This window comes from Dromaius novaehollandiae, chromosome 8 (genome assembly GCF_036370855.1).
Source record: "Dromaius novaehollandiae isolate bDroNov1 chromosome 8, bDroNov1.hap1, whole genome shotgun sequence".
Taxonomy (NCBI): Eukaryota; Metazoa; Chordata; class Aves; order Casuariiformes; family Dromaiidae; genus Dromaius; species Dromaius novaehollandiae.
Genome location: NC_088105.1, coordinates 30,090,322 through 30,117,608, shown reverse-complemented (window position 1 = coordinate 30,117,608; position 27,287 = coordinate 30,090,322). Strand labels below are relative to the sequence as shown.

At 56.3% G+C, this 27,287-nt stretch overlaps 2 protein-coding genes across 11 annotated transcripts in view; both read right to left on the bottom strand.

Moving 5' to 3' along the window:
• IPO13 (importin 13) overlaps positions 1-3,978 on the bottom strand; it is a 49,312-nt gene extending 45,334 nt beyond the window's left edge. Inside the window, exon 1 of one of the 2 annotated variants that reach the window (XM_026096742.2) lies at positions 3,860-3,978. Coding sequence is in view for 1 of the 2 variants with exons in the window: in XM_064516092.1 (XP_064372162.1) it covers positions 2,494-2,539 (46 nt within the window). In the remaining variant the exon portion in view is untranslated. Of the gene's footprint in view, positions 1-2,493; positions 2,555-3,859 lie in introns of those variants that run through there. The other variant, XM_064516092.1, reaches the window with a different exon arrangement.
• Positions 3,979-6,929: 2,951 nt separating this feature from the next.
• The window catches only part of ST3GAL3 (ST3 beta-galactoside alpha-2,3-sialyltransferase 3), a 196,927-nt gene continuing 176,569 nt past the window's right edge, over positions 6,930-27,287 (bottom strand). For all 9 annotated transcript variants that reach the window (XM_064516100.1, XM_064516098.1, XM_064516097.1 and 6 more), the window contains 2 exons: positions 26,259-26,405; positions 6,930-11,395 (listed from right to left, as the gene is read on the bottom strand). In XM_064516100.1, coding sequence (XP_064372170.1) covers positions 11,306-11,395; positions 26,259-26,405 — 237 coding nt within the window. In that variant the 3' untranslated portion in view covers positions 6,930-11,305. The remainder of the gene's footprint in view (positions 11,396-26,258; positions 26,406-27,287) is intronic.

Here is a 27,287-nt window from a genome sequence, read left to right as displayed (position 1 = left end):
TGCCCTGCAGCGGCAAGGGGCTGAGATGGGCGCCGTGCACCGGGCAGGATGCGGCCCCGCTGCCAGCAAGGCTGACAAACCCCAGCCAGCCGCAGCCTGGCCAAGCACGGCCCATGTGGCACGTCGCTCCCGTGGCAGCTTGTGGCCCTGCGCCAGCCGCTGCCACCGGGTCATGGTTTTCCCAGGCCTGCACCCCCGGAGGAGCCAGGCGAGGGTCCCCAGGCCCCACTGGGAGGAGCCGGGGCCTTTCCGGCCCATCAGCCTTGCTCGCATGGCTGAGGCCCCGCCACGGCCCCCGGCAGCCCGGTGGGACAGGGGGCCCTTCCTCCAGGTGGGCCAGCGGCCAGGCAATGACACACAGGCACCGGGAACAGAGCCCATGGGCGGTGCAGCTGGCCTGGCAGCCCCTCCGGCCACCTCCCAGCACCCCGCTGGCACTGGGAGCATCCCTGGCCCCCCCAGCGGTGGGGACATCCCCTGCTGAGAAGGGCCAAACACTGCCGTGGCGTCCCTGAGGCCCGCTGGGACGAAGGAGCGCCCAGCCCAGGAAGCACCAGGCCACATCCCCAGGGACGAGCCCCCTCCCAGGCGTGGTGCCGAGCAGGGCCCGTCCCGGGGCGCAGCAGGGAGGTGAGTGCACCACGCCACCAGCACCCTCTGCCCGTGGAGCGCCTGGCCCCTGGCCCGCAGTGAGACTGTCCGGCTGGACCTGCGGAGCCGAGATGCAGTTCAGACTTTTCCCATTCGGCGGCAGCATGGCCCCGGGCTCCGCTCGCGCTGCTCCGGGGCCTTGCAAATCCCAGGGAGGCAGGAGGAAAATCGGTCCCAGCCCCACGCGGTCACCATGGCTCCACAGCCCCCTCTGCCCTCGCCCCGGCGCCCGGAGCTGGGGCAAGTGGGAGCAGCCCATCATCCCAGCCACCTCTGCCCGCTTTACTGCTTCCCCTTCCTGGAGAGTCCCAGCAGGACCCAAATCTGGTGCTGCAGAGATGGGACCCATAAACCTCTCCAGAGGTGCATAGGACCTCCCCGGGGCTGAGCTCCCGAGCGCAGCAGGACCTCAGCCCCATGCTAGCAAAGCCCGCCCCCTGCTCAGCACCTCGGTGGGGAGTGCAGGCAGCAGCCGCTTCCGCTCAGCCCTGGCCCGGCAGTCCACCAGGCCCAGCCGGACCCGTGCAGCGCTGAGCAGAGCTCCTGGGGTCCCCCATGGCCGGCTGGCACCTCCATCCCCCATGGCAGCCCCTTGGCTCCTGGATGGCGGTCGAACCCAGGGGGGACAGTCTCTGCCCCCCGCCACAGCTGACGGAGCGCGCATGTGCCATTAACTCATGCAGCAGCCATGTCCTGCAGCTGGATCAGGCCCGCTGCATCCCAGGGCCTGGCCTCATGCAGCCAGCCTGGCCCCCTGCCACAGGCACACCTCCGGCCAGGAGGCTGCGCAGCAGCACAGTGGGGAGAAACCCCACTGTGGGACAGCAGGGACCCCGGCAGCCCTAAGGTGACCTGTGCGCGAGCTGCTTCGAAAGCTGCTGGAGCAGCGCAGGGTGGCAGGACCATGGGGCCCCCCCCATGCCAGGGTCACCAGGCCACCTGAGCAAGGGCAAGAGCCGCTCTCCAAGCGCTGGTGGGGCAGAGCGTGCGGGGCCAGCAGGGCCAGGCAGGGCAGGAGCCCCAGCTGCCCGGCCAGCGTCTCAGTGCCCAGAGCAGCCGCTTTTGGAGAGGTGAAAACGCTGGGGATGCAAGGCACCCCGGCTGCTTGCTCTCACCGGGGGAGCCGCTGCGGCCAGGTGAGGAGGCGCTGCTGAGGGTCCTGCCCGCCAGCGCACCCCGGCCCCCAGCGAGCGAGGCGGGCTGCTCGGAGACCTCCCCTGAGACACCTAGGGACACTTGCAGAGCGGCAGAGCCGGCGGAGGGCTGGCATCCCACCGCTTTGCTCGTCGCAGGACTGAGGGAGGCTACAAATCAGCCCTGCGTGTGATGCGGAGCTGGCACCGACCGCGCAAAGCCGGGGGGCAGGCTGCAGTCAGACACGTGGGACGCATACGGCAAGACCAAACTCGGCTCCAGCCAAGAGAAAGCGAAGCCCGGCTGATCCGGAGGGGCCCGGGCTGTGCCAGCCCCTGCTCCCCGCTCCCGGCGGCTCGCACCGGCCCCGTGCCCGGCCTCGGAGCGGCGGGGAGCCGGGCGCCTGCGGGCAGCCACCGCCTGCGAGCGGGGACCAGCCCCGCTCCCAGCCCAGCCCGGGGGCCGGGAAGAGACGCGGTGAGGAGCCCGCGAAGGGCAGCACCGGGGCGAGGAGGGAGCCAAAGCGAGAGGCGGTGAGACCCCTGCCCCTGCGCCCGCCCCGGGCCCCCGAGCCCGCGGCCTCGCGCCCCGGCCCGCCCGCCTCCCCCCCGGGGCTGCGGCGGGGAAACCCGGAGCCCCCCGGCCGCAGCCCCCGCCGCAGCCTCGCCGGGCGCCGCCGCCCGCCGCCCCGGCGCGGCCCGCACTCACCGTACCCGCGGTGGGGACCGTCCCCCGGGCCGCCGCGGCCCCGCATCGCCTCCGCTCCCCGCCGGCCCCCGCCGCCCTCCGCCGCCGCGCCGGGGCGGGGCGCGGGCGGGGGCCGCCGCTGCCCCGCCGGCACCGGCTCCCGCTCCCGGACCCGGTGCCGGTGCCGGGGCGGGTGCGGGCCGGGGTGTGGTGCCACGTCCCCGTGCCGGTGCCCCTCGTGGTGCGGTGCCGGGTGCCGGGTGCTCGTGCCGGTGCCGGCGCCGGCGGGCGCGCAGTGCGGGGCAGCGGCGGCTCCATCCCGCTCCCGCCGCCGCCGGTGTCAAATTCCAGCCGCCGTCACCTGACCGGCGGGGCGGGCACCGGCACCAGCACCGGGACCCCACCCCGGCCCGCCTCGGCTCCGGCACCGACACCCGAACCCCACCCGCACCGGGACCAGCACCGGGACCCGAACTCGAGCCGCCCCGGCATCCGGATCCGCGCCGGGACCAGGACGGCACCGGCACCGGGACCCGACCCCGAGCCGCCCTGGCAGCCGGACCCACCCCGGGACCAGGACGGCACCGACTCCGGGACCGCACCGTGACCGGCGCCGGGACCGGCACCCCGCGACCCTGCGCCGGACCGGAGCTCACCCCGGGAGCTGCACCGGGACCGGGACCCGCGCCCCGACCCACCCAGCACCGCCACCGACCCCGGCACCGGCCCCGGCACCGGTCCCGGCCCTGCCCGGCCCCGCCGCCTCCCTGCGGCCGGCCCCGCGCGGACAGATGCCCGGGGTAGGCGGAGGGACAGCCCGACGGACTCGCGCCCCGACGGATGGACGCCCCGCTGCGGGGCTCGGGACACATGGCCGGGTGCCCCGACGGCTGTGGCCGCCAGCCCTGCTCCAGCAGAGCAGGATCCCTGCTCCAACCCCCCGGCCACAACACCGGGCGGGAGGAACACACGGACACCCCCCTGCCAGGAGCCCCGGGAGCTGAATTCAGCCCTCCCTGAAGGGGGGGGGGGGGAGGCAGAACCCTACCCCCCCCGCACGGCGTGGGGGGTCACAGCCCCACGAAGAGAGAGACTCCCTGCACAGAGTGGGGCAGCTGGGCCCCATGGGGAGGCTGGGTGGGTGGTGGGACCCGTGAGGATGGGGCGCAGGGCTGGGACCGTCCCTACAGCGCCTGGGCCCCGCAGGACTGGCCGGCATACTGGGGCGTCTGAGCCACCTCGGGCCACCGGTGTGCCTTGCGTTCACGTCCAGCCTCGCTGGAGGAGGAGTCCGACCTCCCTGCCCTGCCTCCCAGCCCGCCCGCGCCCCGCAGCCACGGCCCACGGGTGTCCTGCAGCCTGGTCCGCCCGTCGCAGGGCTCCTTACCTCTGCCGCCTCCCTGCCTGCCTCCGCCGGGGCCGTCGCGGGCCCCGGGGACATGGGGGCTGGCTGGCGAGTGGAGCCGAGCCCGTGCGAGTCCTTACGTCACTGCCCAGGGCCCTCCACGTCCATCCCGGGGCTCTCGAGTGCTCCTTGCAAACGTGCCAAATCCCAGAGCCGCCTCCGCTCAGTCCCGCTTCACACGTGCTCCCCCCGGCCAGAGTCAGCCGCCGGGGCAGAGCCCAGGCTGGGCAAGCCCCCCGGGGCCGGCCCTCATGGCTTGCCGGCCCCCTGGGCCCTGCCTGCTCTGGGGGCTGGAGGCCGCCCGGCGGGCTGCGCGCCCCGGGATGCTGCGTGCCGTGTCATCTGCCCAGGCAAGGCTTAACCGTGTCAGCACAATATCCTTGGGTTTATATAACTCCCCCTCTGGAGCGGGGCCAGCAGCTTGCTCGCCGGCTGCGCTGCGGCTGCACGCCGGGCTGGGGACGCCCGTGGGGTCTGTCCCAGGCCCCATGCCGTGTTAACTGCTTCCCTGCCGTGTGGCGGCCCGAGCCCCCGCGGACGGGAGGGCTGGCTGGCGTGTGCGAGCTGCCGGCGGAGCCGTCCGTCTCGTCTCATCTCATCTCATCTCGCCGGATTATCCAGCGCGGGGATGACAGCTCCTGCGGCCCTCCTGCAGCATCACCTGCCGGGGAATGTGCTGACACCGGCGGCTCCAGCTAAGCCATCCCCACCGCCGTTAGCAGGGATGGCGCAAGGGTGGCCGCGGAGGTTCGAGGGCGCGGGAGTGTCCCTGGGATGGGGAAGGAGCCGAGGGCAGGGGACGGGGTCCTTCCCTTCACAAGGCTGCAGACTCAGGCAACGTGGCTGCCTGCTCCGTAGTCTCCATAGGGCCGGCATGTCCCGCCCCAGGCTGTCTGGCTGTCCCCATGGGGCTGGGACCGGCCACAGCCATGTCCATGCGGGGAAGGTGGCCAGGTGGGGCTGCTAACAGCGGGGAGGGCTGCGTCCCCTGGCAGCCAGCCCTCGGGGCTGAGATGGTGCTGGGGGACACAGCCGAAGGTGCTGGCTCACCACATGTGGGGCGCCCGGTCCCCTGCCACCTCCCCTGTGGGGCCGGCCGGTCCTTGCATCCCCACAGCAGAGCAGGGAGCTGTGCAGCAGGGAGATGCTTGCACACGCAATGCAGGTGGCAGCAGGGGAGAGCCAGCTGCTGCGCAGGGGACGAGGGGCAAAGGGGGGCCAGTGCTGTAGGTGGGAGCTGCATCTCCCAGCAGGGCGTCCTGCATGCCCCAGGGCAGGCAGATGTGCTGGCAGGGACCCTAGCCTGCTGTCCTGGCTGAGCACAGCCCCAAGAACAGCCTGGCCCTGGGGACACTGACTGAGCCAGGAGCCCTGTTGCAGCCAGCAGCCTCCCCTGGGGAGCACGGGCTGCCCGGAGGGTCCCCTCTGCACCCCCTGGGCTGGGGCTGGCCCTAGCTTCCCCAGTCCTGCCAGCCTGCTCAGGGGGCGGCTGTGCCTCTGCCCCTCTATTTGGGGCACCCTGATTGTGGCTGCTACCCCAGACATATGGGGACCACATCATCCCCCTCCAGCCTCCCACAAGGGGGACACCTTCCAGGGACAGGCATCACAGTGGGCCCTGGGGCCCTACAGGGCTTGTTCTGGGCCAACAAAGGGACATGGGGACACACCCAGCACAGCAGGTCTGGGAGCACGGGACTGAGCGAAGCACAACCCTCACCATGCCTCTGCAAGGCCATAGTTGGTTTTGATAGGAACATGCATGAGGCGAGAGCTGTGAGGACATGAACCAGATGCATCATGCATGTCTCAGTGGCTACATCGCTCCTTGGGGGACACCTGTAAACCCAGTGACTTGTCTTTGTGTCTGCTAACTTGAACTTCCCACGGGCCGTCCTGGCCATGCCCTGATCCCGGGCTCTGCTCTCTCCCCCTGTACAGCCCTCCCGAGGGCCAGGATGGGGTATGGGCCACATCTGGGGCTGGCCCAGGCCATTCATGCCGGTGGCTCTGCTCTTTAAGGGCCCGGAAGAGAGGAGTGCAGAAAGGAGGGATTTGAGCAGCTCCAGCAGATCCCTCCCTGGCCCAGCTCCAGCAGCTCATTTTTGGAAGGGATTTGTAGCTTGCAGTCGCACACCGGGGAGGCGATTGCTTCTGTGGTGTTCCCCCAGCGCTGGCAGGAAGCCACCCCTTGTGTTTGGGACCAGTCGGGTCTGGCAAACGTGTCACCCACCTGGGAGCGGTCACCACATTCCCCTGAGCGGTGGGAGTGTCCTCCGGCTAGTCCTGGAAGCCCCACAATGCCGCCGGGGTTTGCAGCAGGGGTTACGCTCCTTCCTCTGGGACCTGGCAGGTGTCGGAGTCAGTCGCAGCCTCAGCCCACAGCTTCCGAAACCGTTTCTTTGCTGGATGCTGTGGTGAGAAGGTCGCTTGGCCGGATGCCTGCCTTCAGCAGTGCCGCACCGAGTCCTGATTGCTGCCGTGGCCCTGGGGGCTGGAGGCAACCCTGCTGCCAGGGATTCCCCGAGAGAGGCCCCAGAGGGAGGCAGAGCCGCGGGCAGCCCATCCCCACCAAGGCAGGCAACCACCCAGGTTTCCTCTCCTCCACCTGTGCCCCAGCGTCGGGCTAAGCTGGACTTTGGTGCTTGTGCCACGTGGATCGGGGTGGGTAACCTGGTGCCCGGCCTTGCTGGCTCTGTTCCCCCCGGAGCGCCGTGTCGGCGGATGCGGGAGAACGGGTCCCGGGTGCCTTGCCGGCGGCTTGCAGCGGGTGCCGGGAACGTGGTGCTGGATGTGTGGCAGCCGCTGGGCAGGGATCCCATGGGCTCAGGAATGGCAGCCCCTCGGGTTGCCGGCGAGAAGGACCACAGCCCTCCTTCATGCCCGGTGCCAGGGCCTGTGGGATCGGCCGGCTGTGGTCTCCCAGCAGGTGCCCTCGGGCTACTCCTTGGAGGAGTCAAGAGTTAAATCCGGCTGGGATAGCCCAGGCAGGGGAATCCCTCTGCCTCCCCTCAGAAAGGCCAAAGGCAGCAGAAGAAAGAGACCAGCCGAGCTTGTTTGATAGCTTTATTGCTTCTGTGATATGACTGAACTGATGTGACATAAGCCAGCCTGGAGGAGCCCACGAGACTCCTGCCCTCCCTGCCTAGAGGGGAAATTAAAAAAAATGCAGAAACTAAAACTAATTAAAAAAAAAAAACTCATCGAGTTCTTGCATCTCAGCTTCATACAGTACCGGCGAGCTCACTGGCCTTCGAAGCAAGTCCCTGTGCGAGACGGGAGGCTGTGGAGGGACCCAGTGCCCAGAGGAGCCGGGCAGGTGCCTGGGTTGCCCACGCTGAAGGAAGTGTCGGGAACACTTTGTATTGCTCGCGTGACATGCGCGCCAACTGACTGCGCCGTGCTGGGGCCGGGGGATCCAGCGGGTGCCGCGTGCCACGCGCCTCCCTGCCCGGCAGCCTGGAAGCCCTTGCCTGTCCCAGGCGCTGCCTGTGCCCGGGCTGCCCGCTGGCTGCAGAAGAGCTTCCAACACCACCAGGTAGATACGCACAGACGGACAGCCAGCCAGCCCTGGCATGGCACCTTCCCCTTCTCCCACCAGTGCCCGCGTGGAGGGGCACAGCAGCACGACGGGGCAGGGCCTCCTGCCTTCCCTGCTGCTCTCCCCCAGGAGAAAGGAGTCCCTGGAAGCCCAGAGGTGCCAGACCAAGACGTGCTGGGCAGAGGGACGTTGGAGCGAGGAGTGCTGGGCTGGGGGATGCAGGGCAGCGGCGGGGCCTTCCCTGCTGCCTCCATTTGGCACATGTAAGCTTTAGGCCACAGCACAGCCAGACCTGTCCTGGGGCGAGCTGGTGGGGGACCCCGATGCTGGGGCAGCGGCACTGGGGAGGGCTGCATGCCCCAAGCACTTCAGCAGCCTGGTGGCACCACTCATGCTGCAGCCAGCGCTGTGGCAGCTCCCCTGCAGCCCCTCTCACCCAGGCCGGCACATGCCGGCATCCCTGGGGGCCAGAGCACCCCCAGACCTGCTCTCCACCCAGGCAGGAGCAAGAGCCCGCAGCAGCGCCCCATGCCTGGCTCCCCCTCAGCGCAGGGCTCTGCCCACCCCGACCTCCCCAGCCGCTCTCCAGGCAGGTTCTCTGCCACCCAAACGGCCCTTCTGCGTAGCAGCGCGTCAGAGGCATCAGGCAACCCCGCTCTATATTTAGGCCGTGGAGAATTCCCCTGGGCTCTCCCTCCTGAGATGAAAAGGTGAGTCACGGCAGGGAGAGGCCAAGCCTCACATCCGTCCCACTGACCCTGCCCTGACCCGTGCGCACCGCTCCGGCTGGCGGGGCTGCAGGTGCACGCAGGGAAGGAGACATAGGGGAGGGAGAACCAGCAGGGCCAGGGCATGCGCCAGCAGCACCCCCAGGGCCTGGCCGCGGCTGCTCCTCAGGGGCACTTGCCCCATCAGGCCCCACCACTGGCCCCACCGAGAGCCCTCAGCTGAAGGCACATGGGGACAGCGAGCAGCGGGGAGCGACGTGCACTCCCCATCCTCTCACCTTCTGCCTGCAGATGGGGTCCTGACCCACCACAGTCACCCTAGGCCACGGACTTATCTAAACAGCCCGGGTGCTTCTGCCTAGAGACCCCCACTGGAGTCACCTCCCTGGTCCACAGGGAGAGTTTCCCACCGGGACCCGGCCCCGAGTGTGGTGGGAGCTGCAATGGCAGTGAAGGCAGAGCAGGGGCGTGAGGCAGAGGATAAAGGTGCCCCACAACGTTGTAGCGTTGAATAAAAGGGACAAAATTAAATGTAATGCCACTGCAAGCCTCCGTGGGGGGATGCATCCCCTGCAGCTAATCCCAGGCCCACAAGATCCTGGGACAAAAGGTCCCAGTCTAGCCCAGGTCCCCAGTCTAGGTGCTCAGCTGGGATGGCCACAGAGGTGGCTGCCCAAGAGACGGTTGGTCGCTCTGTGCTGCACCATCTGTGACAACGAGCAGGAGGGCAATCACAGATTCCCCTCCTGACCAGCACCACATCTCTGCTCCTCCGAGGGGTGGAGAGGGGCCCAGCACTGACACCGAAGGCTCTTCCTCGCCCTCCTCCTCCTCCCTGCAGTGGCTGTCCGGTTCTCTGGTGTCTCAGCTCAACACGGCGTGTGGACACTGCCCATCACCCCCATCACCACCCCAGGGCTCCTGCAGTGGCTGGTTAAAAGCCCAATTCAAGCGCCAAGACGGAGAACAGTGCCCACCCTGCCCTTGGCAACAACCTCCAGCCCAGGCTCCCCCTGCCACCTTGGCAGGGCCTCGGCACGCAGGGACCGCAGAGGGAGCATCACCTGGCAAGATCCATGGAAAGCCAGTCCCTCGAGCAGGAAAAAAAATTGGGGGAGAATATTCAAACGAGTGCAGGTCATGGCACCGGCCCAGCGTGCAGGAAAGCCCACAGAGCATCCCGGGGGAGGAACTGCCAGAGCAGGCAAGTCCCGGGGGGGAGCAGGGACTGCCTGGCTTAGACAGACAGACAGAGCCCCTGGGGCAGGGTTGGGATGGGGGGCAAGGGCAAAGGCAAACCTCCCAGCATCTCTTTGTCTTCTGGGGCCTGGAAGAGGCAGGATCTTTGAGCTATGCCCAGACTACCAGACAGGGAGCATTGCTTGTCCCATCCTACGCATCCCCTATGGGGTCTCAGCCCAGAAGCCACGACCCACTGCAAGACAGCGGGGGCACAGATGGCCTGGGGGAACCCAGGGGAGCCCAGCTCTGAGCATCCTTCCCCCATTTATCTATGTGAGGGCTAAGTTCTCCCCCCAGCTCAGAGCAAGGCAGACTGCAATCCTCTGGAGAACCTCAGATACAGCGCCACAACCATGAGCCCCACTAACATCCCTCCTGGAGACCTCTTCCACTGACCCCACCAGGGCCTGGCTGCACGCCGTGCCTCAACACACAGGAACTCGGCTTGGGGCACGGAGTCTGTGCTGCCCCTCTGCGGGTGCAGTCTAGCCCCTCCCAGGCTAGATGAGAGCGGGAGTGCATTTCCACCTGTAACCATTCCCCTGGCAGTCCCCGTCCTGCCCACACTCTCCGGACAGATAAGGCCACCCCACCATCCTCACACTCGGCCGCGTTGCTCAGTTTATTCCAGCTCCTCTGAAGTAGGTATACAAATCAAATGTGCAAATACTGCATCTCGGGATCAAGACAGCAAAGGAAGGGAAACGCTCCTGAGAGCAGGAGGAGCAGCAGTGCTAGAGCAGCACGGGAGGAGCTTGGAAATGAAGTGAGCAGGGGCCAAGCAGATGCCAGCAGGCCCTCAACCCCTGCCAGCACGCTCCATCATCACTGAGGTCACGAGTCACTTAAATAGCGAACACGATGGAGTCGGAAATGTGAAACAAACATGTCTTCGGCTGCCTGCTCTCAAACACTGTAAAGCTTCAGATCTCCAAGCTAGATCTGACCTCCTTCCAAAAAAAAAAGATTACTCCTCTCCCACACAAAAATAAAGCGAGATGCTGTCGAGAAATGGTGACACCAACCTGCATGGACTCCACAAGGGTCCTGCACAGCAGGCACAAATCAAAAGGCCTGAAAGCCTTGAGCACAACGAGGCAGGCTCCTCCACGCAGTGACAAGCCGGAAGGCAGAGAGGGTCTGCTGCAGGCAGAGAAAGCCACTGGCTCCCTGCTCCATGTTAGGGTCAGGACAGAGTCAGGGCAGAGCAATGGCTATGGAAAATGCAGCCAAATAAGTGGTTGCTGCTGCTGCCTCTATGCAGGAAGCAAGGAAAAGTGCAGAAAAACAAACCCATGCTCATCCCCAACCAGAAGCTCCGAGTGGAGAATGAGGGAAAGCCATTCTCCCTTTAAATTATAGCAGCACCAACAACACTGAAGTTTTGGACGGATTTGTTTTCCTGGGGAAAGGCCTGAGGCCACTGACAATGTAGATGGAGCGTGGAGAGGCCGAGCTTTTCGCAGGGCTGTGCACAAGCAGACTTCGCTTTGCACCTTGGTATTTCTAGTATGATTCCAGCAGAGTTTCTTTTAAAAAATAATACTTTGTACATTCAGGCATTGCTGCGTCAGGGCAGCACCACCTCCCATTTGGCACAAATTGTTTTGTTCACAAACCTCTCTTCTCTCTCCTGAGTCTTTCCCATTTAATTCTAGACACAGAAGAGCCGTCTGCTATGCAGAGTTCAGGAACTGCCCACTCAGTCCCATGCCCACCTCCTGCCAGCTCTAGGACTGGAGGCAGCAGATGCAACCCTTGTGCAGCCTGGCAATGCGAGAGGGCCGTCCCAGAGCACCTGGGCATCTCTGCGTGTCTCCAGTGAGGTGGGATTCTTGCAGAGGGCTGCCAGTGCCTGCTCCCAGAGCTGCAGCGTGTGTCTTCCTCTCCTCCCTTTGAGGCAGTGGCTGCAGCCACTCAAATCCCACTGGTTAGGTCAGTGATGACTCGGGCTTTCACCAGCTTCCGCAGGAACTCCTTCTCCCGCTGGATGTTATGTGTCCAGGACTGCAAAGAAAGGGGAAAGACAGAGGAGATCAGCAGCTATCTTGGCTAAGCGTCCTCCCACGTGACGGGAGATGCCAGCAGGGGCAGTGCAGTGGGTTATGCTAAGGAGCCCGTTCTCTGCTCTCTCACCACCAGTGCTGGTTCTGCACGTGGTGATGTGCAAAAGACTCCCTGCCACCATGCCCAGGAAAGCAGAGGACATCAGAGATGCCAGTGGTCGTACCACTGCCAGGGCAGTTGTGAGGCCCTGCTGCAGAACAGAAGACCTCCTGTAGACAAACATCCACCTTGTATGCAAAGCAGATACAGCCAGCAGATTCACATATTTGAAGCAGGAGGTAACCCCTTGGCACAGGCTGGGTGAATTTCTTTGGCATGGTGAGATCTGGGCATCCCAGGTGCCTTCACCGGGGCAGATTTAACTGGTTACAATGTCCTGCCAGGCCACCACAGATGAGTCCAAAAGCACAGCATAAAGGGTGACTGGAGGTGCAGGCAGAAAGCATGGTGGCAGGACATGTTTCCCCCTTATACAGCTCCCTGCTAAGGGCAGCCTCTGGGCAATGCATGGGGGTGCTGCTTCACGATGGGGGCACGCCATTTCTCAGTGCACTTGCGATCACCTGGGGCAGCCCAGGAATCAGATAAAAGAAAAAATCTGCGTTTGCAGGTTGGCGATGTTGCTCATCCTAAAGCACTGAGAACTTGCTGGCCACGTGCCTGCTCTCTGGGAGTCTTCTGGCAAAAAATGCTCCTCCACGCTGGGTTTCCACACCAGAACTACAGCCGCTAGTTCCAAGCCCGGCTTCGCTAAGGCAGGCTCTCTGCCTCTGCTAGCCCTACCAGCAGGAAACCACATGCTAAAGGTTACACTAATACAATGCGAAGGGTGAAATGGTCACATTTCCCAGCCAGGCATGTCAGAGCAGTGATTGCTATAGCTGTTGTCAGCCCACCCAGATGTGTTCCCTGCAGCAGGCTTAAGCAGTGATCACAGCATCTGCCATCACCCCACAGCGCCAGTCCTATTAAAGCACTTAATGAAAGCAGTGAGTAGTTTGTCCCCTGGGAAGGCCGAGACAGAGTAGGGAAAAGCAACTTCCCCAAGGTCTCCCAACATAGCAAGAATCCTAGGAAATGGATTCTGGTCTCCAGCCCAGAGCTCCGGCCAGCGATAATCTGAGCTCCAAATAAGATCTGCAACATGATGAAATCCATCTATAGAAGCCTCTCTGAAGTAGCCTCAGCCAGCAAATCACCAGTCAAATGTGCCCTCCAAGCGTACTTCTTCACAGGTATCCAAACCCAGTTCAGAGCCCACTGCAAAACCCTGAGTACCTTCCTGAGGAGCACAGGTCCCACACTGGCTGTATTCCTCACACACAATGTGTGTGCAGGTGTCCTTCATTTGTGGATGTCCAGTCCTGTCTGGGACAAGCTGTCCCACTGGCTGACAGCTCTGGTCACAGCTTGGAGCCTGCTGTCAAGAGCTCCCTGGAACCGAGAGTCCCTTTATAAATCTCCAGTGTATTTTGGAAACACCGCTCTTCCCCTTGCTGTGTGTTTACAAGCCACCTCCGTCCCCTCAGTGCGTAAGAATGATGACAGTTAAAGCTGCTAAGAAAAGCTCAGGCAGGTCTTATCTTGCAACCTGTGTTCAACAGAAGTCTTCAACTTCCTCTGCTTCCAGGGCCCCTGTTTACTGGGATGCTGCCAAGGGTGCACCAAAACAGGGTAACAACAGGGCCATGCTTGGTAAACTGTGGTGGTGCTCTTTGGGCCTCTAAAAATGCAGAAGACACTATCTATAAACTGAAAAGGCAACGTCCAGAAACAACTCGCTGCTTGGCTTCTGATAGCATGAGAGCAGAAACTGAAAACTGGCACAGAGAAGAATGCCGGCTTGTGAAAGAAGCATGAATTTTAAAAAGCACCACAGAAAGAGATGATGGTGCAGAGCAGGGGGAGCTGTGAGAACATGGCTGTATGTTCCTGTCATTCGGAGGGGGACAGCCAGGACCCCTCAACCTGCTCAATGCATTCACACATGTGGCATGTCACCTGGGAGTTGTGTCAGCCCCGGTCATGCAGCAGTGTCACTTTTGACAGCACGGCCCTTTACTATGAGGACAAGCTGCACCGATCCAGGCAGCCAAGTGCGCATGTGCTCATGCCAACATGCAGCTAGCAGCTGTCTGCTGGCACAAGGGTGATGCTGTGAAGACCAGGTCTTGATGCATTAATTTACAGCTGGCTGGGCTTGCTGCTCAAAGCCTATCTGGAGCACTAGGGACCTTACTGTGCCTGATACATCAGAGCACAGGCTGATCCCTCCTTCATGTCTTTCTGCCTCATGGAGCAGTAAGAGAAGCCAACTGGTTTCACCCAATATGACCTGCTTGTGTCCCTTGGTACGTGAGGAACCTGGGGAAGCAGCCACTCCTGGGCAAACTCAAACCACCAAAAACATCAGCTCAGGTCACACGCAAGCACCTTATCTGATGGCTAGAAGAAATCTGCCTGCGTGAAAGGTAAGAGTGGAGCAGGAATTTAAGTACATGAGGTTAAGAGGTGGATGATAAAACTTTGGGTGATACAATTGTACTCTCTTAAGCTAAGGCTAAATTTGGCTCCTCTACCAACCGCAAGGCTGGTGGCAAGATGCGTACACCTCTGGCTGTTCAGCACTAAGGCTACCCAGTACTCTGGTCACTGCCACAAACTCCTGTTTCCAAGCAGAAAGCCACATAAAAGGGAATTTAGCATCACACTTGATCCATGGCTCTTGCTGATGTCTGTGGAAGTACTCACAAGCATTTCACAGTTGAATGAAAGACCACAGAGGAAGAGGATTTCCTGGTGAGAAAGGGTTTTTAATCCCCCCCAAAGAAGAGCAATTGTAGAGCTCTTCGAGCAGCGCTGCTCCAGCCCGTGCCCAAGCACCTGATGCTAACGCAGGCAGGAGGGATGAGGCATGTCAGGCAGGAGGGATGAGGCATGTCTTCAGCACTAGCTCAGGTTACTGATTGCAGGCGAGGGACTCACCCCACTGACAGACAGAGCTAATCAGGCAAAGGAAACCGCATTCCAGCGCAAGCAGCCGCAGCGGGGAGGAGATCTGGAGCAGATTTTTCAAAACTGCAAGCACTTCATTCCCATTGGCACTGGCAGGGGAAAAGCACCAAAATATCCCACAAAACCTGCCTGGGAAGCTGAGTCTTACTGACACGTGGTGAGACGCTGGCCCATGTCTACATTCGCGGTGCCTGCAGCTCGGCTGAAAGGACACACACAGCGCTGCATGCCTACCTGCTGTGGCCACAGAGGCGCTCTCTGAACGCTGCTGGGTGCCGCACGGAGAGCCCATGTGCCTGAGCGGCACACACTGCCGGGGCGCCTGGGAGGCAGGAAGGCTTTGCGTGCCGGGGGCAGGCCCAAGGCCTGGAGGGACTCATAAAAAGCCAGAGCACCTCAGTCACAGGCTTCCTTTGGGGCCAGGACCATGTTGTAGCTGTGATAAGGGAAAGTCCTCTGCATCACGCCAAGTATTTGCCCCCACTGTTCAGGTAAGCCGAGGTGCTCCGGGTACCCAAACTCACAGGCAAGTTGTCCTGGAGGTCTCTGAGCTGAGGCAATGTCCTGAGCTGGAGCAGGATGGCAAGCACCAGGCAATGCTTGGCCCACTCCCATCCCACTGAGAGCACTGTGGTGTCAGTGCTCATTTTGCCATTTTAACTAGTGCACTGTAAGCAAGATCCACGTCCGGAGGAGGATTACACGAAGCAGCTGCAGTATTGGTGGTTTATTCCAGACACTGCTGCAAAAAGCCTTTTCCTACCCTCTGACACTGGATGAACTTTGGGTTCCCTGGCAAGACGTTCACTGTCCCCTCTGACTGCTTTGACCCTCTCTTCCCCTGCACACTCTGAGCCCTTCTGCCTCATTTCCTATTCCTGCATGTGGAACCATTTATGTCCACACAGCTCCTACTCCAAGACTGGGAGTTACACCTCAGCATCACAGGCAGAAAACTCCAGTTACTCTCTTGTGAATCTGCACCTCCAGGCAGTGACAGAGCAGCCTGGAGCATTCGCTGCCACCTCCACCTTCCTGGCACCACACGTCACTGCCACTGCTGCTCCTGCGACCTGGCTGACGGGCTCTGCCCACTCCCCCTACTGTCGCTCGCCCCCAGGAGTCGGTGTGCAGAACTGCTTTCACTTGTGCAAGCAAACACGTTGCTCGTCTGAGCCCACGGCAGGGGTAACAAATCCCTGTGTGCTCCAGCAGGAGTGCCCCGGGAGGCTCCAGAGCCCTTCCTGCTGTTTGGGCATCAGGCTGGGATTTCCTTTGCTTGGGATCTCTAGCTGATTAGCTGATGTTTGCTCTTCTCGGTGGGGACAGAAGCAGCAGGAAAGTCTCTCTGCAAGCACATGCACTGTTACGGCTGTCCATCCCAGAGAGGTGGCAGTGGGGCTGATGTATGATTCTTTGGTCACAGTTATTAGATTAAAATTTATCATCAGTTAAAGCCACCTTTCAGAGTTATGCAAATGCCCCGGCACCACCTGTCCTTCTTCCTTGACGATCTCAGGAGGAAGCACAAAACACTATTTCTCTGTCCCTTCAAAAGCAGCCAAATAGAGTATTTAACAACTACGAAAATGTTTCAGAGACCAGCCCATGATGAAGGTAAGCTCCCCATCTGTAACCACTTACAGTTGGGGCAATGGCTGAGCTTCAGCGCATGTTAGTCTTACTGAGTATATTGCAATCTCATAAAATGCAGGAAGATTAAATTAGAGAGAGTGAAGTCAATAAGGAATGCATTCAGGAGAAACGGCAGGCTGAAAAGTTTTTTCAATTCCTCCACAACCCTGCCAGCCAGCAGCATTTCTCCCTGAAAACCTGCACAGAAACCCCAGGAGCAGCAGTAGGTGGTACTTTACTGGTAATGTCTCTTGCCTAGACACAGTCTGGTTTCCAGACTCCACTGGTGCTAATTTATCTTTACCTTAAACCTTCACTGCCCTGTTTCTGGAGCTGCTTATTTTTCCATGATTCTGCCTTGCCCACACACTTTGTCTGCTCCTGGTAGAGCGACCATGCACATGAAGCGCTGTGTAGCCACCCCATACCCATAGTTTCACCAGCGCTGTGCACCTCCTGGTACCCCACTGCGCGGGCTCATTCAGGACCTCTGCGTTCTCGGTCTCTCAGTCCTCCTGCCAGTACAATGGCAGCATCGCAGCCCTCACAGCTCGCCTGCTGTCCCCATCCTTGGGTACACTTGCCAGGCTAGTGAGGGACCCGCATGGCCTGAAACAGCTGGGAGCCCTCATCTTTTAATGTTCCCCTCTGTCACTCTCAAACAATGCTTTCCCAGCTTAGAAATCAAAATTCCTATTACTGTCCCAAATTGCACAACCTTCCATTCATACTATTAGGTTTCATCCCACCTAATTTATTCTTGTTCTCAAAGCGATCCAGGTCTTCCTCTATGGTATTTCGATCCTCCTTCGTATTGACCACACCTGGTTTTGTATCACCACAAATTCTGCTTGCACACCGTTGCTTTCTGTGCCAAAAATCATTAATGCAAATACTAAACATGACTGGCTTCATGATCGACTCAGGGGGAACTCCCAGCCTTCCATTCAGCGCTACCCTTTGTCTTCTCCTTTACAGAGACTACTCACACACAGGTATTGCACCAAAGCAGAGCTTTTCAAGCTTAACTAATAATTTCTCACGTGGCCCAGTGTCAAATACTTAACTGAACTCCAGACAGACCTATCTACTACACTTCCTCTGTCCCCACAATTAATTTTTTATCAAATAAAGATACCAGTTTTTGTAATCTGCCTCTGGTAAATCCATGTTGCATTTGCCTTCAGAATTTAATTATTCTTTCTTTCAAACTTTGCTCTAAGTCCTGAAGAGTATCTCTGAGGTCAGATTAAGCAGCCTGCAGCTGATAGGATTATTTTCCTTGCCTCGCTCCCATCCCCCCTCAAAAGAAAGGAGGAAAAGGTATTATATCCAATATAATCTAAATTTGTGGTCTAATATAATCTAAACTTGTGAAACCACATGTAACCTGATAGATTTATTAAAGATGTTTTCCTCTGGATTTGCAGTTTAATTGGCTTAACTGCTCACTTTTTAGAAAAGAGATCTTTCAGACTCTCACACCAAGTGCATTAGCTCAAATGGGTTTTGCCTTTCACTGCTGATCCAGGCATTTTCTGTCTCTATGTACTTCTCACTGTAAGTCACTCTTTCCCTCAGGTTCACCACATCAACCTGATGGAGGTAGTATATCGATTCATACGTGGTTCCCACCTAGGTTCATTAATCCCTACCCCTTCCACTTCCTTCACCTTCCCTGGATGCCACTGCCCTGATAATTCTTGTCTCGCTCCCATAGTACTTATATGGCAGTGGGACTGTGCAGTGTTTGTTTTATTTTCCATTGCGAGATCTAATCCAGCTTGACTTTTGCCAGTTTTCACTTCTTTCTTGTCCTTTCTGATCATCAGGATGAAGTTTCCTCACTGTCTGATGCCTTCTCCCACTCCTCTATGACTTCTAACACCGCTTTGAAGCAGTTATTTAAGAAGTTATGTCTGGAGCCTTTTCCTATCAGTTCTCCCCTTGCTGAAGACATGAATTCCAGATAGTTTTTGCACTTTCGACACAAAAAGATTCCAAGTTCCCTCCACACTGAGTCCCTGAGCTCTCCAGTGCAGCCATGTTTGGTAGCCAGTTCTCCGGGGCTAGGCCTCAATTCAGAGATCTGCGTGCGCTCAGGACAAGAGTCTGCACATGTGTCCCAGAGCCACTGAGCACCCTGCAAGCACTGCTAGGTGCTGCCCCACAGTCTGCATACAGCTCTGCTTTGCAGACTCCCTCCTTTTGGAGGCAAATCTGAGTATAAAATCCCTTCTGTTGCCTTTCTGTTTAATTTAATGACGAAGGCATTAACACTTGATCAAAGGCTATTTCCTAAAACAGCCCTCTGCGAGGTCGAGGTCCTCATGTAAGACCAACTCTGAAAGGCCATTAGCTCTTCTTGTCCGCTCATGGTCTGAGGGCATTTGAGAAGAGCTGCGTTAGCTAACATATCAGGGAATATCTGGACTCATCCCGTCACAGTAATATTAGTTCCTAAAGTATAACTGTAACAGCACAATTTCTGGTAGTACCTAGCATTATTACAGAGGTCTGTATTCAATGTTGGGGTCTTTTACTGTCTTCTCCTACAGAGGTTTTGACCAAACCCTTACTCTGTTTTTATTCATGCTACAACTTCTTATTTCTTTACCTTCCTTGCCGTTATTAGCACACAATGGTACTCCACAACGTTACCGTATTTCTGCTCTACTGAACAATGCAATACCTGTGCTCTAGCCACCACTGCTATTCCATCAATCTTTTCTAGACTTCTATTATATAGGTACACAGTCCTCATGCACAGGAACAGCATGTGAGGCCATCATTTAGCCAAGGCGCTGTCAGACAGGTGGCTTTTAAACAAAGACAAAAATGTATAAACCTCATCAGTCATCATTGCAGGCCCCAAGAAAAAGCACTGCCCTTTCGGAGGTGCCCCTGCCCCAGCCCCTAACCTCCCCCTCCAAAGCTGACCTCCATTTCAGGCTGCATCATTCCTCGTACTCCAATTGCAATTCATCAGCCAGGCTCGAATAGCTGTGTTTTCAGTCTATAAATCACCAGGCAAGACATCTGTCCCGCTTTCAAAGGAGTTTTGTTCTTCTTGCTAGCTACTGCAAACTTTAAGGTACTTGGAGGCCTGAAGCAGCCCAGTCACCCCCTCCTAAGCAACTTGCGCTAATTTAAAATGCAAAGGGTGGCTTCACAGAGAGAGTCCGTATGATGATAAAGCACTATTGTTTGTGTCTTTATGGGCTGAGACTCCAAACTTTATGTTTGTGGATTATTCAGAGATAGCTGCTGGCGGGGAGAGACAGAGACAAAGCTGTGTGTCACTGCGTGATGCAGGCCACCTCCCCAGCCCTTGTGACAGCCCGTACACACACTGAATAAGAAGTGTTTCAGGATGGTGTCCTCCAGCATCCCACAAAGACCTGCAGGGGAAGTGGAGGCAATGATCAGAAAGAAGCCATCAAAGGCAGTCCCACCACCTCCCCCTCAGGTCAGGTTGCGAGTCACTGGAGTCCCGGGCACAGCTGTATCAAAGGAGCTGACACCTCCGACAACTTCGCCGCTGGTGCTTGATCTTCTACAATGAAAAGGAGGCCAATCAGCAGCGCGAGCAGTGCAGACTGCATGACGCAAATGTCACAGATGGGACTTGGATTGATAAGGGTGACTTTTAACCACACGTCTGTGTTTTTACCAATCACAAGTCTGTGAAGCAATCTGCAGGCAGCTGCTGAGAAGACAGGCTCGGTGCAGTTCCTGTGTGGTCTCGGAGGTGAGCCTTTGCTCACATGCTTGCTTATGCAAGAAACTACCGGGAGGCTGAAGCTCACCTCTGGACTAAGAGGCAGGGGAAGGCAACACGTTGCTAATCTCAGGGCAGAGCACATGGAGGAGGGATTCTGGGAGCTGGTCTTGTGTTTTGTTCTCATGATTTAACACAGTCTTCTGCTCCGTTTCTTTAATTCTTCACGGATACGTTTTTACTATTCTAAACACTGTCATTTTCCCACCCTGACATCATTTCTGCCTGTTTTGCCAACAGTAATGAAGTTCTATCATAACTCTTACAGGCAGGTTCATTCATTTTTTATCCAAAAAAGCCTTCACTCCATTTTAAAATAATTCCCCTCTTCTCATCTCCATCTTTATGTTTCCTTTCCTACATCCCTAGAGGGTCTGATATTCACCCTACATTATTAGAAGACAGTGATCTGTGAGAAAAATACACATCTATGGAGTACTTGGGGAGGAAGCACTACAGGATCTCAGCAAGAAATAAAAATACAACAAACTACACCAGAATTCAGCTCTGATATGCTCACCACCAGGAAAACAGAAACAAGTGAGTGGACACTTTGGCAACAACTCATTCTTTTTCTGTACAGCATTCATGGAAGCAGCCAAGAGTTGAAAGCTGTTGCAAAGTTGTTGGAAATAAGGAAAACACTAATTGAAGAGAGATGACACATTTTGACATTCCTCATTTAAAGAGTTAAAACAACAAGACAGGATCAGAGCTGAAAAATAACCTGTGAAAATTTCCACAACAGCATGGGGTCTACTGGGAGAAGTCTCCCAGTAGCAGACCAAGGAACAGCAGGTTCATACAGTACAGATAACCCCTGTGAAGGCCAGGGAGTGCATATCCCGAGCCACAGGAGAGCACGAGGTACAATCAGGGAAAGTGCTGGGCAGGGGGGCTGTGAGCGAGGATCAGTTCTGCACTGACCTTCCAGCTCACTGCCTGAAACACTGAAAGCATCGCTCCAGTGTGCTTCCAGCAATCCTAAGCTTGCTTATGAGCGTAAGGGTCTTATCTACCACGCCTGCCAGGACATCTCCTGGCTGGAGCACACTGTTGTGGCTGTCCTCTGCACAGAGAGAAAGGAAGCCACCCACGAGTACACCAGGAAAATTTACTCCCATGCTCCCATGAGTGCTTACAAGCTGCAGTGCTCTTGCAGGGGAGTCCATACATGTTGTGCAGCCATGCTACTGAGCAGGCCCCAGCGGAATAAAACAGTGCCTCAAGACCATATACCTCCCCCGACTGGGAACACCGACAAAGTTGCAGATCATCTGCCTCCTTGCAGAGCCTTTTCCACTGGGGCAGGAAATGTCTGTCCAGCCCTTGGGAGTCTGAGATGCTGGAAGAGGCCCTGGAGGCAGCTGCCTCCTGTGGTAGCAATAACAGCACAACCTTGGACCTTGAGGGCTTTTACCTCTGTGGGGAAAGCAAAGAGTAAGCAAAAGCATACACTCCGGCTGCCTGTTTCACCTCTTGGAAATTCAACAGCCAGTCCCAGAGAGCAACAGGAAAAATCACATTCATTTCCACAGAGAGATTTTATCACCTCAGTTTTGGCATGGGAGAGGCATCTCCGCCCAGCTGTGAGCAAGCGAACGCATTTTGCTGGCTTTTTTATGTAATCAGTACAAATTCCTTAGAGATGAGTCACAGGGTTTCAGGGGTGTCCAGGGAGATGTCAAGCAGGCCTCAAGTGTAAATCAGCGACACACCTTGCCAAGAGGACACACTTTCGCCTGCAGGCCCGTTCACCCTGGATGCACAAGACAACGGAAGAGGGTTGATGGATGTTCTCGGAGAGGCTCCCATGAGCCATGCACATGTGTGGCACCTCCGGACCCAAGACACCACTGGTGTTTACATTTCCTCTGTAAAGACAGCGGTGGTTTCAGGGTGGAGCTGGAGTGCTTCCCTGCAGCTGCTCTTGAGGCTTAAACACTGAAGATTTCGCAGTCAATCGGGCTGGAGAAGCCCACCAGTCAGCAAACAGAGAGCCCTTTGGGACATGGCTACATTTCGGGAGACAGCCAGGCTGTGCCCAGTGCGCTACCTGCTGTCTTCTCATGGCTGCAGGTGGGGTGAAGCTGTAGGCCTTTGGACCATCACAGACCCCAAATGTCCACTGCTGAGATGGATGCAGTCTCCATACCCACTAACAGTCAACCTTTACTTAGCACTTTCCATTTTGGGATTTTACAGAACTTTCAAAGACGAAAGCACCCAAACGTGAAGAAATCTGGTTCTTCGGCCCAAGCAGGGCAGAAAGTCTGGGCAGAGCTGAGAAGAGACACAGATCACCTCCTAGCAGTTCCCTATCCTATTGCTTACTCATCAGCAGAGCGGTCCCTGACGCAGGCAACAGAAAATGTCCAAAGGCTTCAACTGGTGCACTGTGCCAAATGATCCAGCTGGCCTCAGTACGTCAGCATCCACAGACTCCTTCCGGGGCACCTGAATGCCCTGGGAAAAGGCTCTCACTTCAGAAAAGAAGGTTTTGCCCCACTGAAGCCTAGCCTAACTGTAAGGGCTTCTGTCTGGGACATCCGTTAAGGTGGAACAGATGCATCCCATGGCAATCGCTTTGGTGCTGTAGCATTGCTAAGGAAACCTTCTCTCCCTCCTGTGTCCTGAAACCAGTACTCCAGCCTGCAAGGGTCTACAGGCCAGGCACAGGATGAAGACAACTCATGCACAATTTCAATGCACAGCCTGCTTTACTGGCTCTTTTAGGGACTGAAGCACAGAGGAAGGTGAGGACGAAGTAAGTCTGGGCACAATCTCAGGGGTCCAAAGGTAACACGGAAGGAAATGTGGATGCTCCTGGCTCTTTGGGTGTCAGAGGAGACGGAGCAGACAAAAGCCTTGGTAGAGCCTGGCTCTAGGTCAACCTCATTTCATTAGTGCCAAAGGCAAAGTTTGGCACAAGGTGCAAAGGCATGGTAGCTTCCTGGTTTGCAAACCACATGCAGGTCTCTCTTTGAGCAGTGTGCGCGGAACTCTTGTAGTCCAGGGTGGGGCAGATCTCCATCTGTTAGTTCTTTAAGGGCAACTGCTGAATACACAACCCAACTGTCATGCCCTTCACCTTTCAACTTCACCCTCAGGTGACTAACAATTACCAGCTACCATTAATATTAAATGGGAGAGGAAGAAATGCAATCCTTTCTCCTCTCTTCACATTCCACAATACTGCAAACAATTTGTCATATTGGGAGGGGCAGAGGCAGGAGGAGCATTAATTATTGATACTCAGGAACAGATGGCTTTTCTTGTAGCAGAGCAGCAAAATGTAAGACGAGCCTGTGGGTGAGGATGTGAGCATTAGATGGGCAGATACATATCAGATAACCAGCCTTCAAGTGGAACAGGAACCTTCCTCCTAGAACCAGCTCCGCTGGCCTGCAGAGCTCTCATCAACAGCCCTGGCTGTGGTAACAAATCCACTGACATCTGAATTAGTGGGGCTTCACCAGAACCTTTCAACACTCCCTCACCTCTGTATAGAACATCCTGGACATGACGACTGGCAGCTTCCAGAGAGCAGTGGCCAGCTAAACCAGGCACCAACTGACCACCTGGCCCAGTTAACTCTGGTCCTGACATCCAAAATCAGCCTCTTCAAAAAATGATGGAGATAGGACAGATCCAAAATCCGAAAGACCACTTCTTTCACAGGCTAATAGCATCAAACTCAGACAGATAGGATAAAAACTTTCTGTTACCTCCAGGAGACCCTACTGGTTGCATTTCGCATGCTCATCCCCACGAAGCAGAACATCTACTACCCTCTGCTATGCGAGGTTTATCCCTGAGACCACATACAGTGTTCAAGGGTGCCTCCCTCCTGCCTTCCATTGGCTTCTGCATCTCACTTTGGGTGGTAACCTTAAGAATCAAGGATCCAAGTAGTTTGGACTGGCAGCTTCAAAGGTGTGTTCACTGGCTAGCTTTCAGGAGCCAAAAGATGGGGTGCCAGGCCCTGAAAAAAGAGCACTACGTGCATTCAGGTTTGACAGTGCTCAGAATTCAGTTCAAAACCACACTGGCAGGAATTAAGAACAAGGCAGAGGGTGGGAGAGAAGGGGACAGAGGAATCAGAAGCCAGGTCATGGCAGATCTTGTCCTCGTCACTGCAGACCCCTTGCTGTGGTGCCTCCTGACTTTTTCTCTCTAGATTCCTGTTTGGAAAAGTTTTTTGTAAAAACTTTTCTGTTCCCGGCTGATGCTTATCAGGTTTTTTTGATACAGGAGGGTGAGTGGGTCTAAGATTAGCACTAAGAGTGCCAGGGCCCACCCATTCTCTTTAGCATGCTCCAGGTTGTAGCTGTTATTTGCATCCACAGAGCTGAGGTGAGACTTTCTAGCATTTTAATTCCTGCCCTGGAGCAGTGGACCAGAGACTCCAGCACCCAGCTCCTCTTGCCATCTTTTTCCACTGGCCCATGCAAGGATCCAGAGCAAGACTTCATCTTTGTCAGCTTCTGAGCTTCTGTGTAGGTGTCCTTGACCTTGGAGACACCTTCCGTGTTGTAAAACAGAAGGGTGCAGGCCTAGCACATGGCAACCCCTGTGAATGTCCCCATGTCCAAGGCAGACTGTGGGACCGATGTCCTTAAGAGAGAGGAAGACCAAATGGGCAAGAGTGATTCTATACCAAAGGCAGTCAGTTCACCAGAGGTGACAGAGGGTTGACACACAGACAGAAGCCTTTCCTGAAACTTTCATGAATATCCTCTGCACCCAGTGCTGGAGACACACATCTGCATCAGTTTTCACCCTGGTGCAGCTGTATCTTTCCTGGAAGACTAAGAAACCAGCTGTACCGACTCAGACCTGGGCCTATGTAGCCCAGGGTCTCAACTAGGGCAGCAGTCATAAGCAGACGCCCAGGGAAGAGTCAGAACAGGGCAAACTGATGTGATTGATACCTCCCCTATTACCGCAACAATGATACTCCTCACCTATTTTTTGCTTGGGGATTTCATGAACCATGTATGGTCTCCGTACACAGTAACTCAGTATAGTTCTCCCCTGTGACCTTATCCAGTCTCCCCTTAAATCCTGTAAATGGGTACATACTTTCACAGCAATAAGAGATTAAATCTGTGGTTATTCCACTGAGAAAGGCAGACTTTCTTGCTACCTCCACAGGCCCAGAAGGTACCTCCAGGATCACGCTGTCCAGTCTCTTGAAATCTCTGAAGACCTCCTCAAACAGGCTTTTCCCAAACTCCGTTTGGTTTCTTGGCTACTGCTGAGAGGCTGTCCCAGAGCCTCATTACTCTGATAAGTACAAATGCTCTTCTAATTTCTTGAACTGACTAATGACTGATTTCTAATTTCTTTCAGTTGGCTTAAGGTCATGCAGCCTGCAGTCTGTGAGAGTCCTGAGGCACATACCATCTTGTGATTTGGAAAAACACAACTTTGCTACTTCCTTCCTGGCCTGGATCAATGAAGAAGTGCTTGAGGTGAACAACTAGTAAGTGCCAGGAGAGAGCTGCTGTGCATGAACAGCAGAACAAGCACTGTCTCCCTCAGAACAACCCCCTTTTTGACTGCACCTCTTTTCACAACATGGAGTAAGACAGAAAAGGTTCCCCTATCTAGGAGCCAGAGAAGGAGCGAAGCATTTCTAGAAAGACTTGAGCCACATCTTTGATTGAGCTCTACCAAAAAATCAGGAAAACTTCCCACTACAGAAGCAGCCGAGACCAACGTCAAAGTTTGCCACAGGGAAAGGGCACACCAGAAAGGACATGTTTACACTGCTGCATTATACCGACACAACAACTTTTGTTCCTCTAAAAATGTTGTGCATCTCACTACGATGGTACCAGCAAATGTTTCTAAGGTAGATCTAGCATTAGAGATCAGTCCCTGCAGAGCTGTAAGGATATGTTTACACTAGTTGACTGCTGCTTCATAGTCAGCTGAGAGGCTAACCTCACCTCCTCCACATTTCACAGGGGCTGAGTAGCGGATCATCTAGCAAAAGAAGTGTGTGGATTAGAGCAATAAAATGGATCGAAAAGCTGGAATAGGTCACATCTTTTCAACGCTAGGGCAGAACTGTTTCCTTTCACCCTACTCCAGTTAACACTTATGCAAAACTTTTCCCCGCCACTCTGAAAAGAAGGAATCACAATATAGATGCATTCCAGAGAATGTTTCCCAGCAGAAATAACCATTTTAAACACACTGCATTTACGAGAATGTCTAGAATTTTAAGCGTAAATGCCTGGCTGGAGCTGCATTTTGACCCATACAAGAAAGCTGTAAGTTGTTGTCGCTGCCCCCATCAGGCTCTGCAGTCAGGGTGGTCAGCAGACGTGTGGGAAGATGTGCTCAGCAGCAGCTCCTTACCTCTTTGATGGCCGACATCTTGATGTTCTCATAGTAGTGCAGTGGTGCGTTCGGTGAGTTCATGTCATAGCCAAATCCAGCTACCGCCACCTCATCACAGTTGTGGAGTGCCATGGTTATTGCTACACTTCCCAAGGTGGGGATGTTCTGAGAGGAAAGAAAGCAAGAATGAAAGTCGTTAGCAGGCAGTCATTTCTATAACCAACCAAAATTTGTATTATCTCTGCTCACAGGGGCACTATAGCTTCTAAAGAGAAATTCAAGAATAGGGCATTTGGCTATACCAGCACATCAGCTGCCCAGTGCCAGCTTGCAGAATCAATAGCCTCACAACTTCTAAAGAAAATTTTAAGTTAGACAGCTTCATGCAAAGCATCTAGCACAAAAGCAGTGGGTGTTGTCTGAGACTCCATGACCCAAGTCTCCAGGGATTAATGCAAGCAGTCAGACTCCTCACCCACAACTTTTGTTATCCCAAGAATGGGGCAGCAGATGAGTTACAAGATGAATCACATCATTAGTTTTCTGAAATTAAAAAGGCCATAAATACTGGATTACAATCCTGCACATATTACTTGCTTCCAGCTAGGCTAAGGAGGAATATCTATCCCAAGTGGGCCACCACACAGAAGCAGAAGAGAGGAATAATACACAGAGTCTCTATTTTAGCGACTGCAAAAGCAGTTTAAGCAAGTCCTTAAGTAGTTTCAGGAGAAGGAGAGAAGACCAGGCAGACCCAAACAGCAGTGTGGAACAGCACTGAGACAGTGCTGATCAGCACAGTGTGGAACAGCACTGAGATCCCTTGCCTTGCTCAGGGGCATCATCCCCCCAGGCAAAGGGCACTGTGGTCTGTGCCATACCCCCTCCTAGCCACAGGATACAGGGAAAACAAACAGCAGAGGGAAACCGGACAAAGACTGGTGCTAGCAGTTTGAGCATGGACAGCCAGACTATCCTCTCCCATCTGCTGACCTGCCACTTGTCCCAAAGACCAGCTTCATCCCTTCCCATTTCATCTGGCTTCCA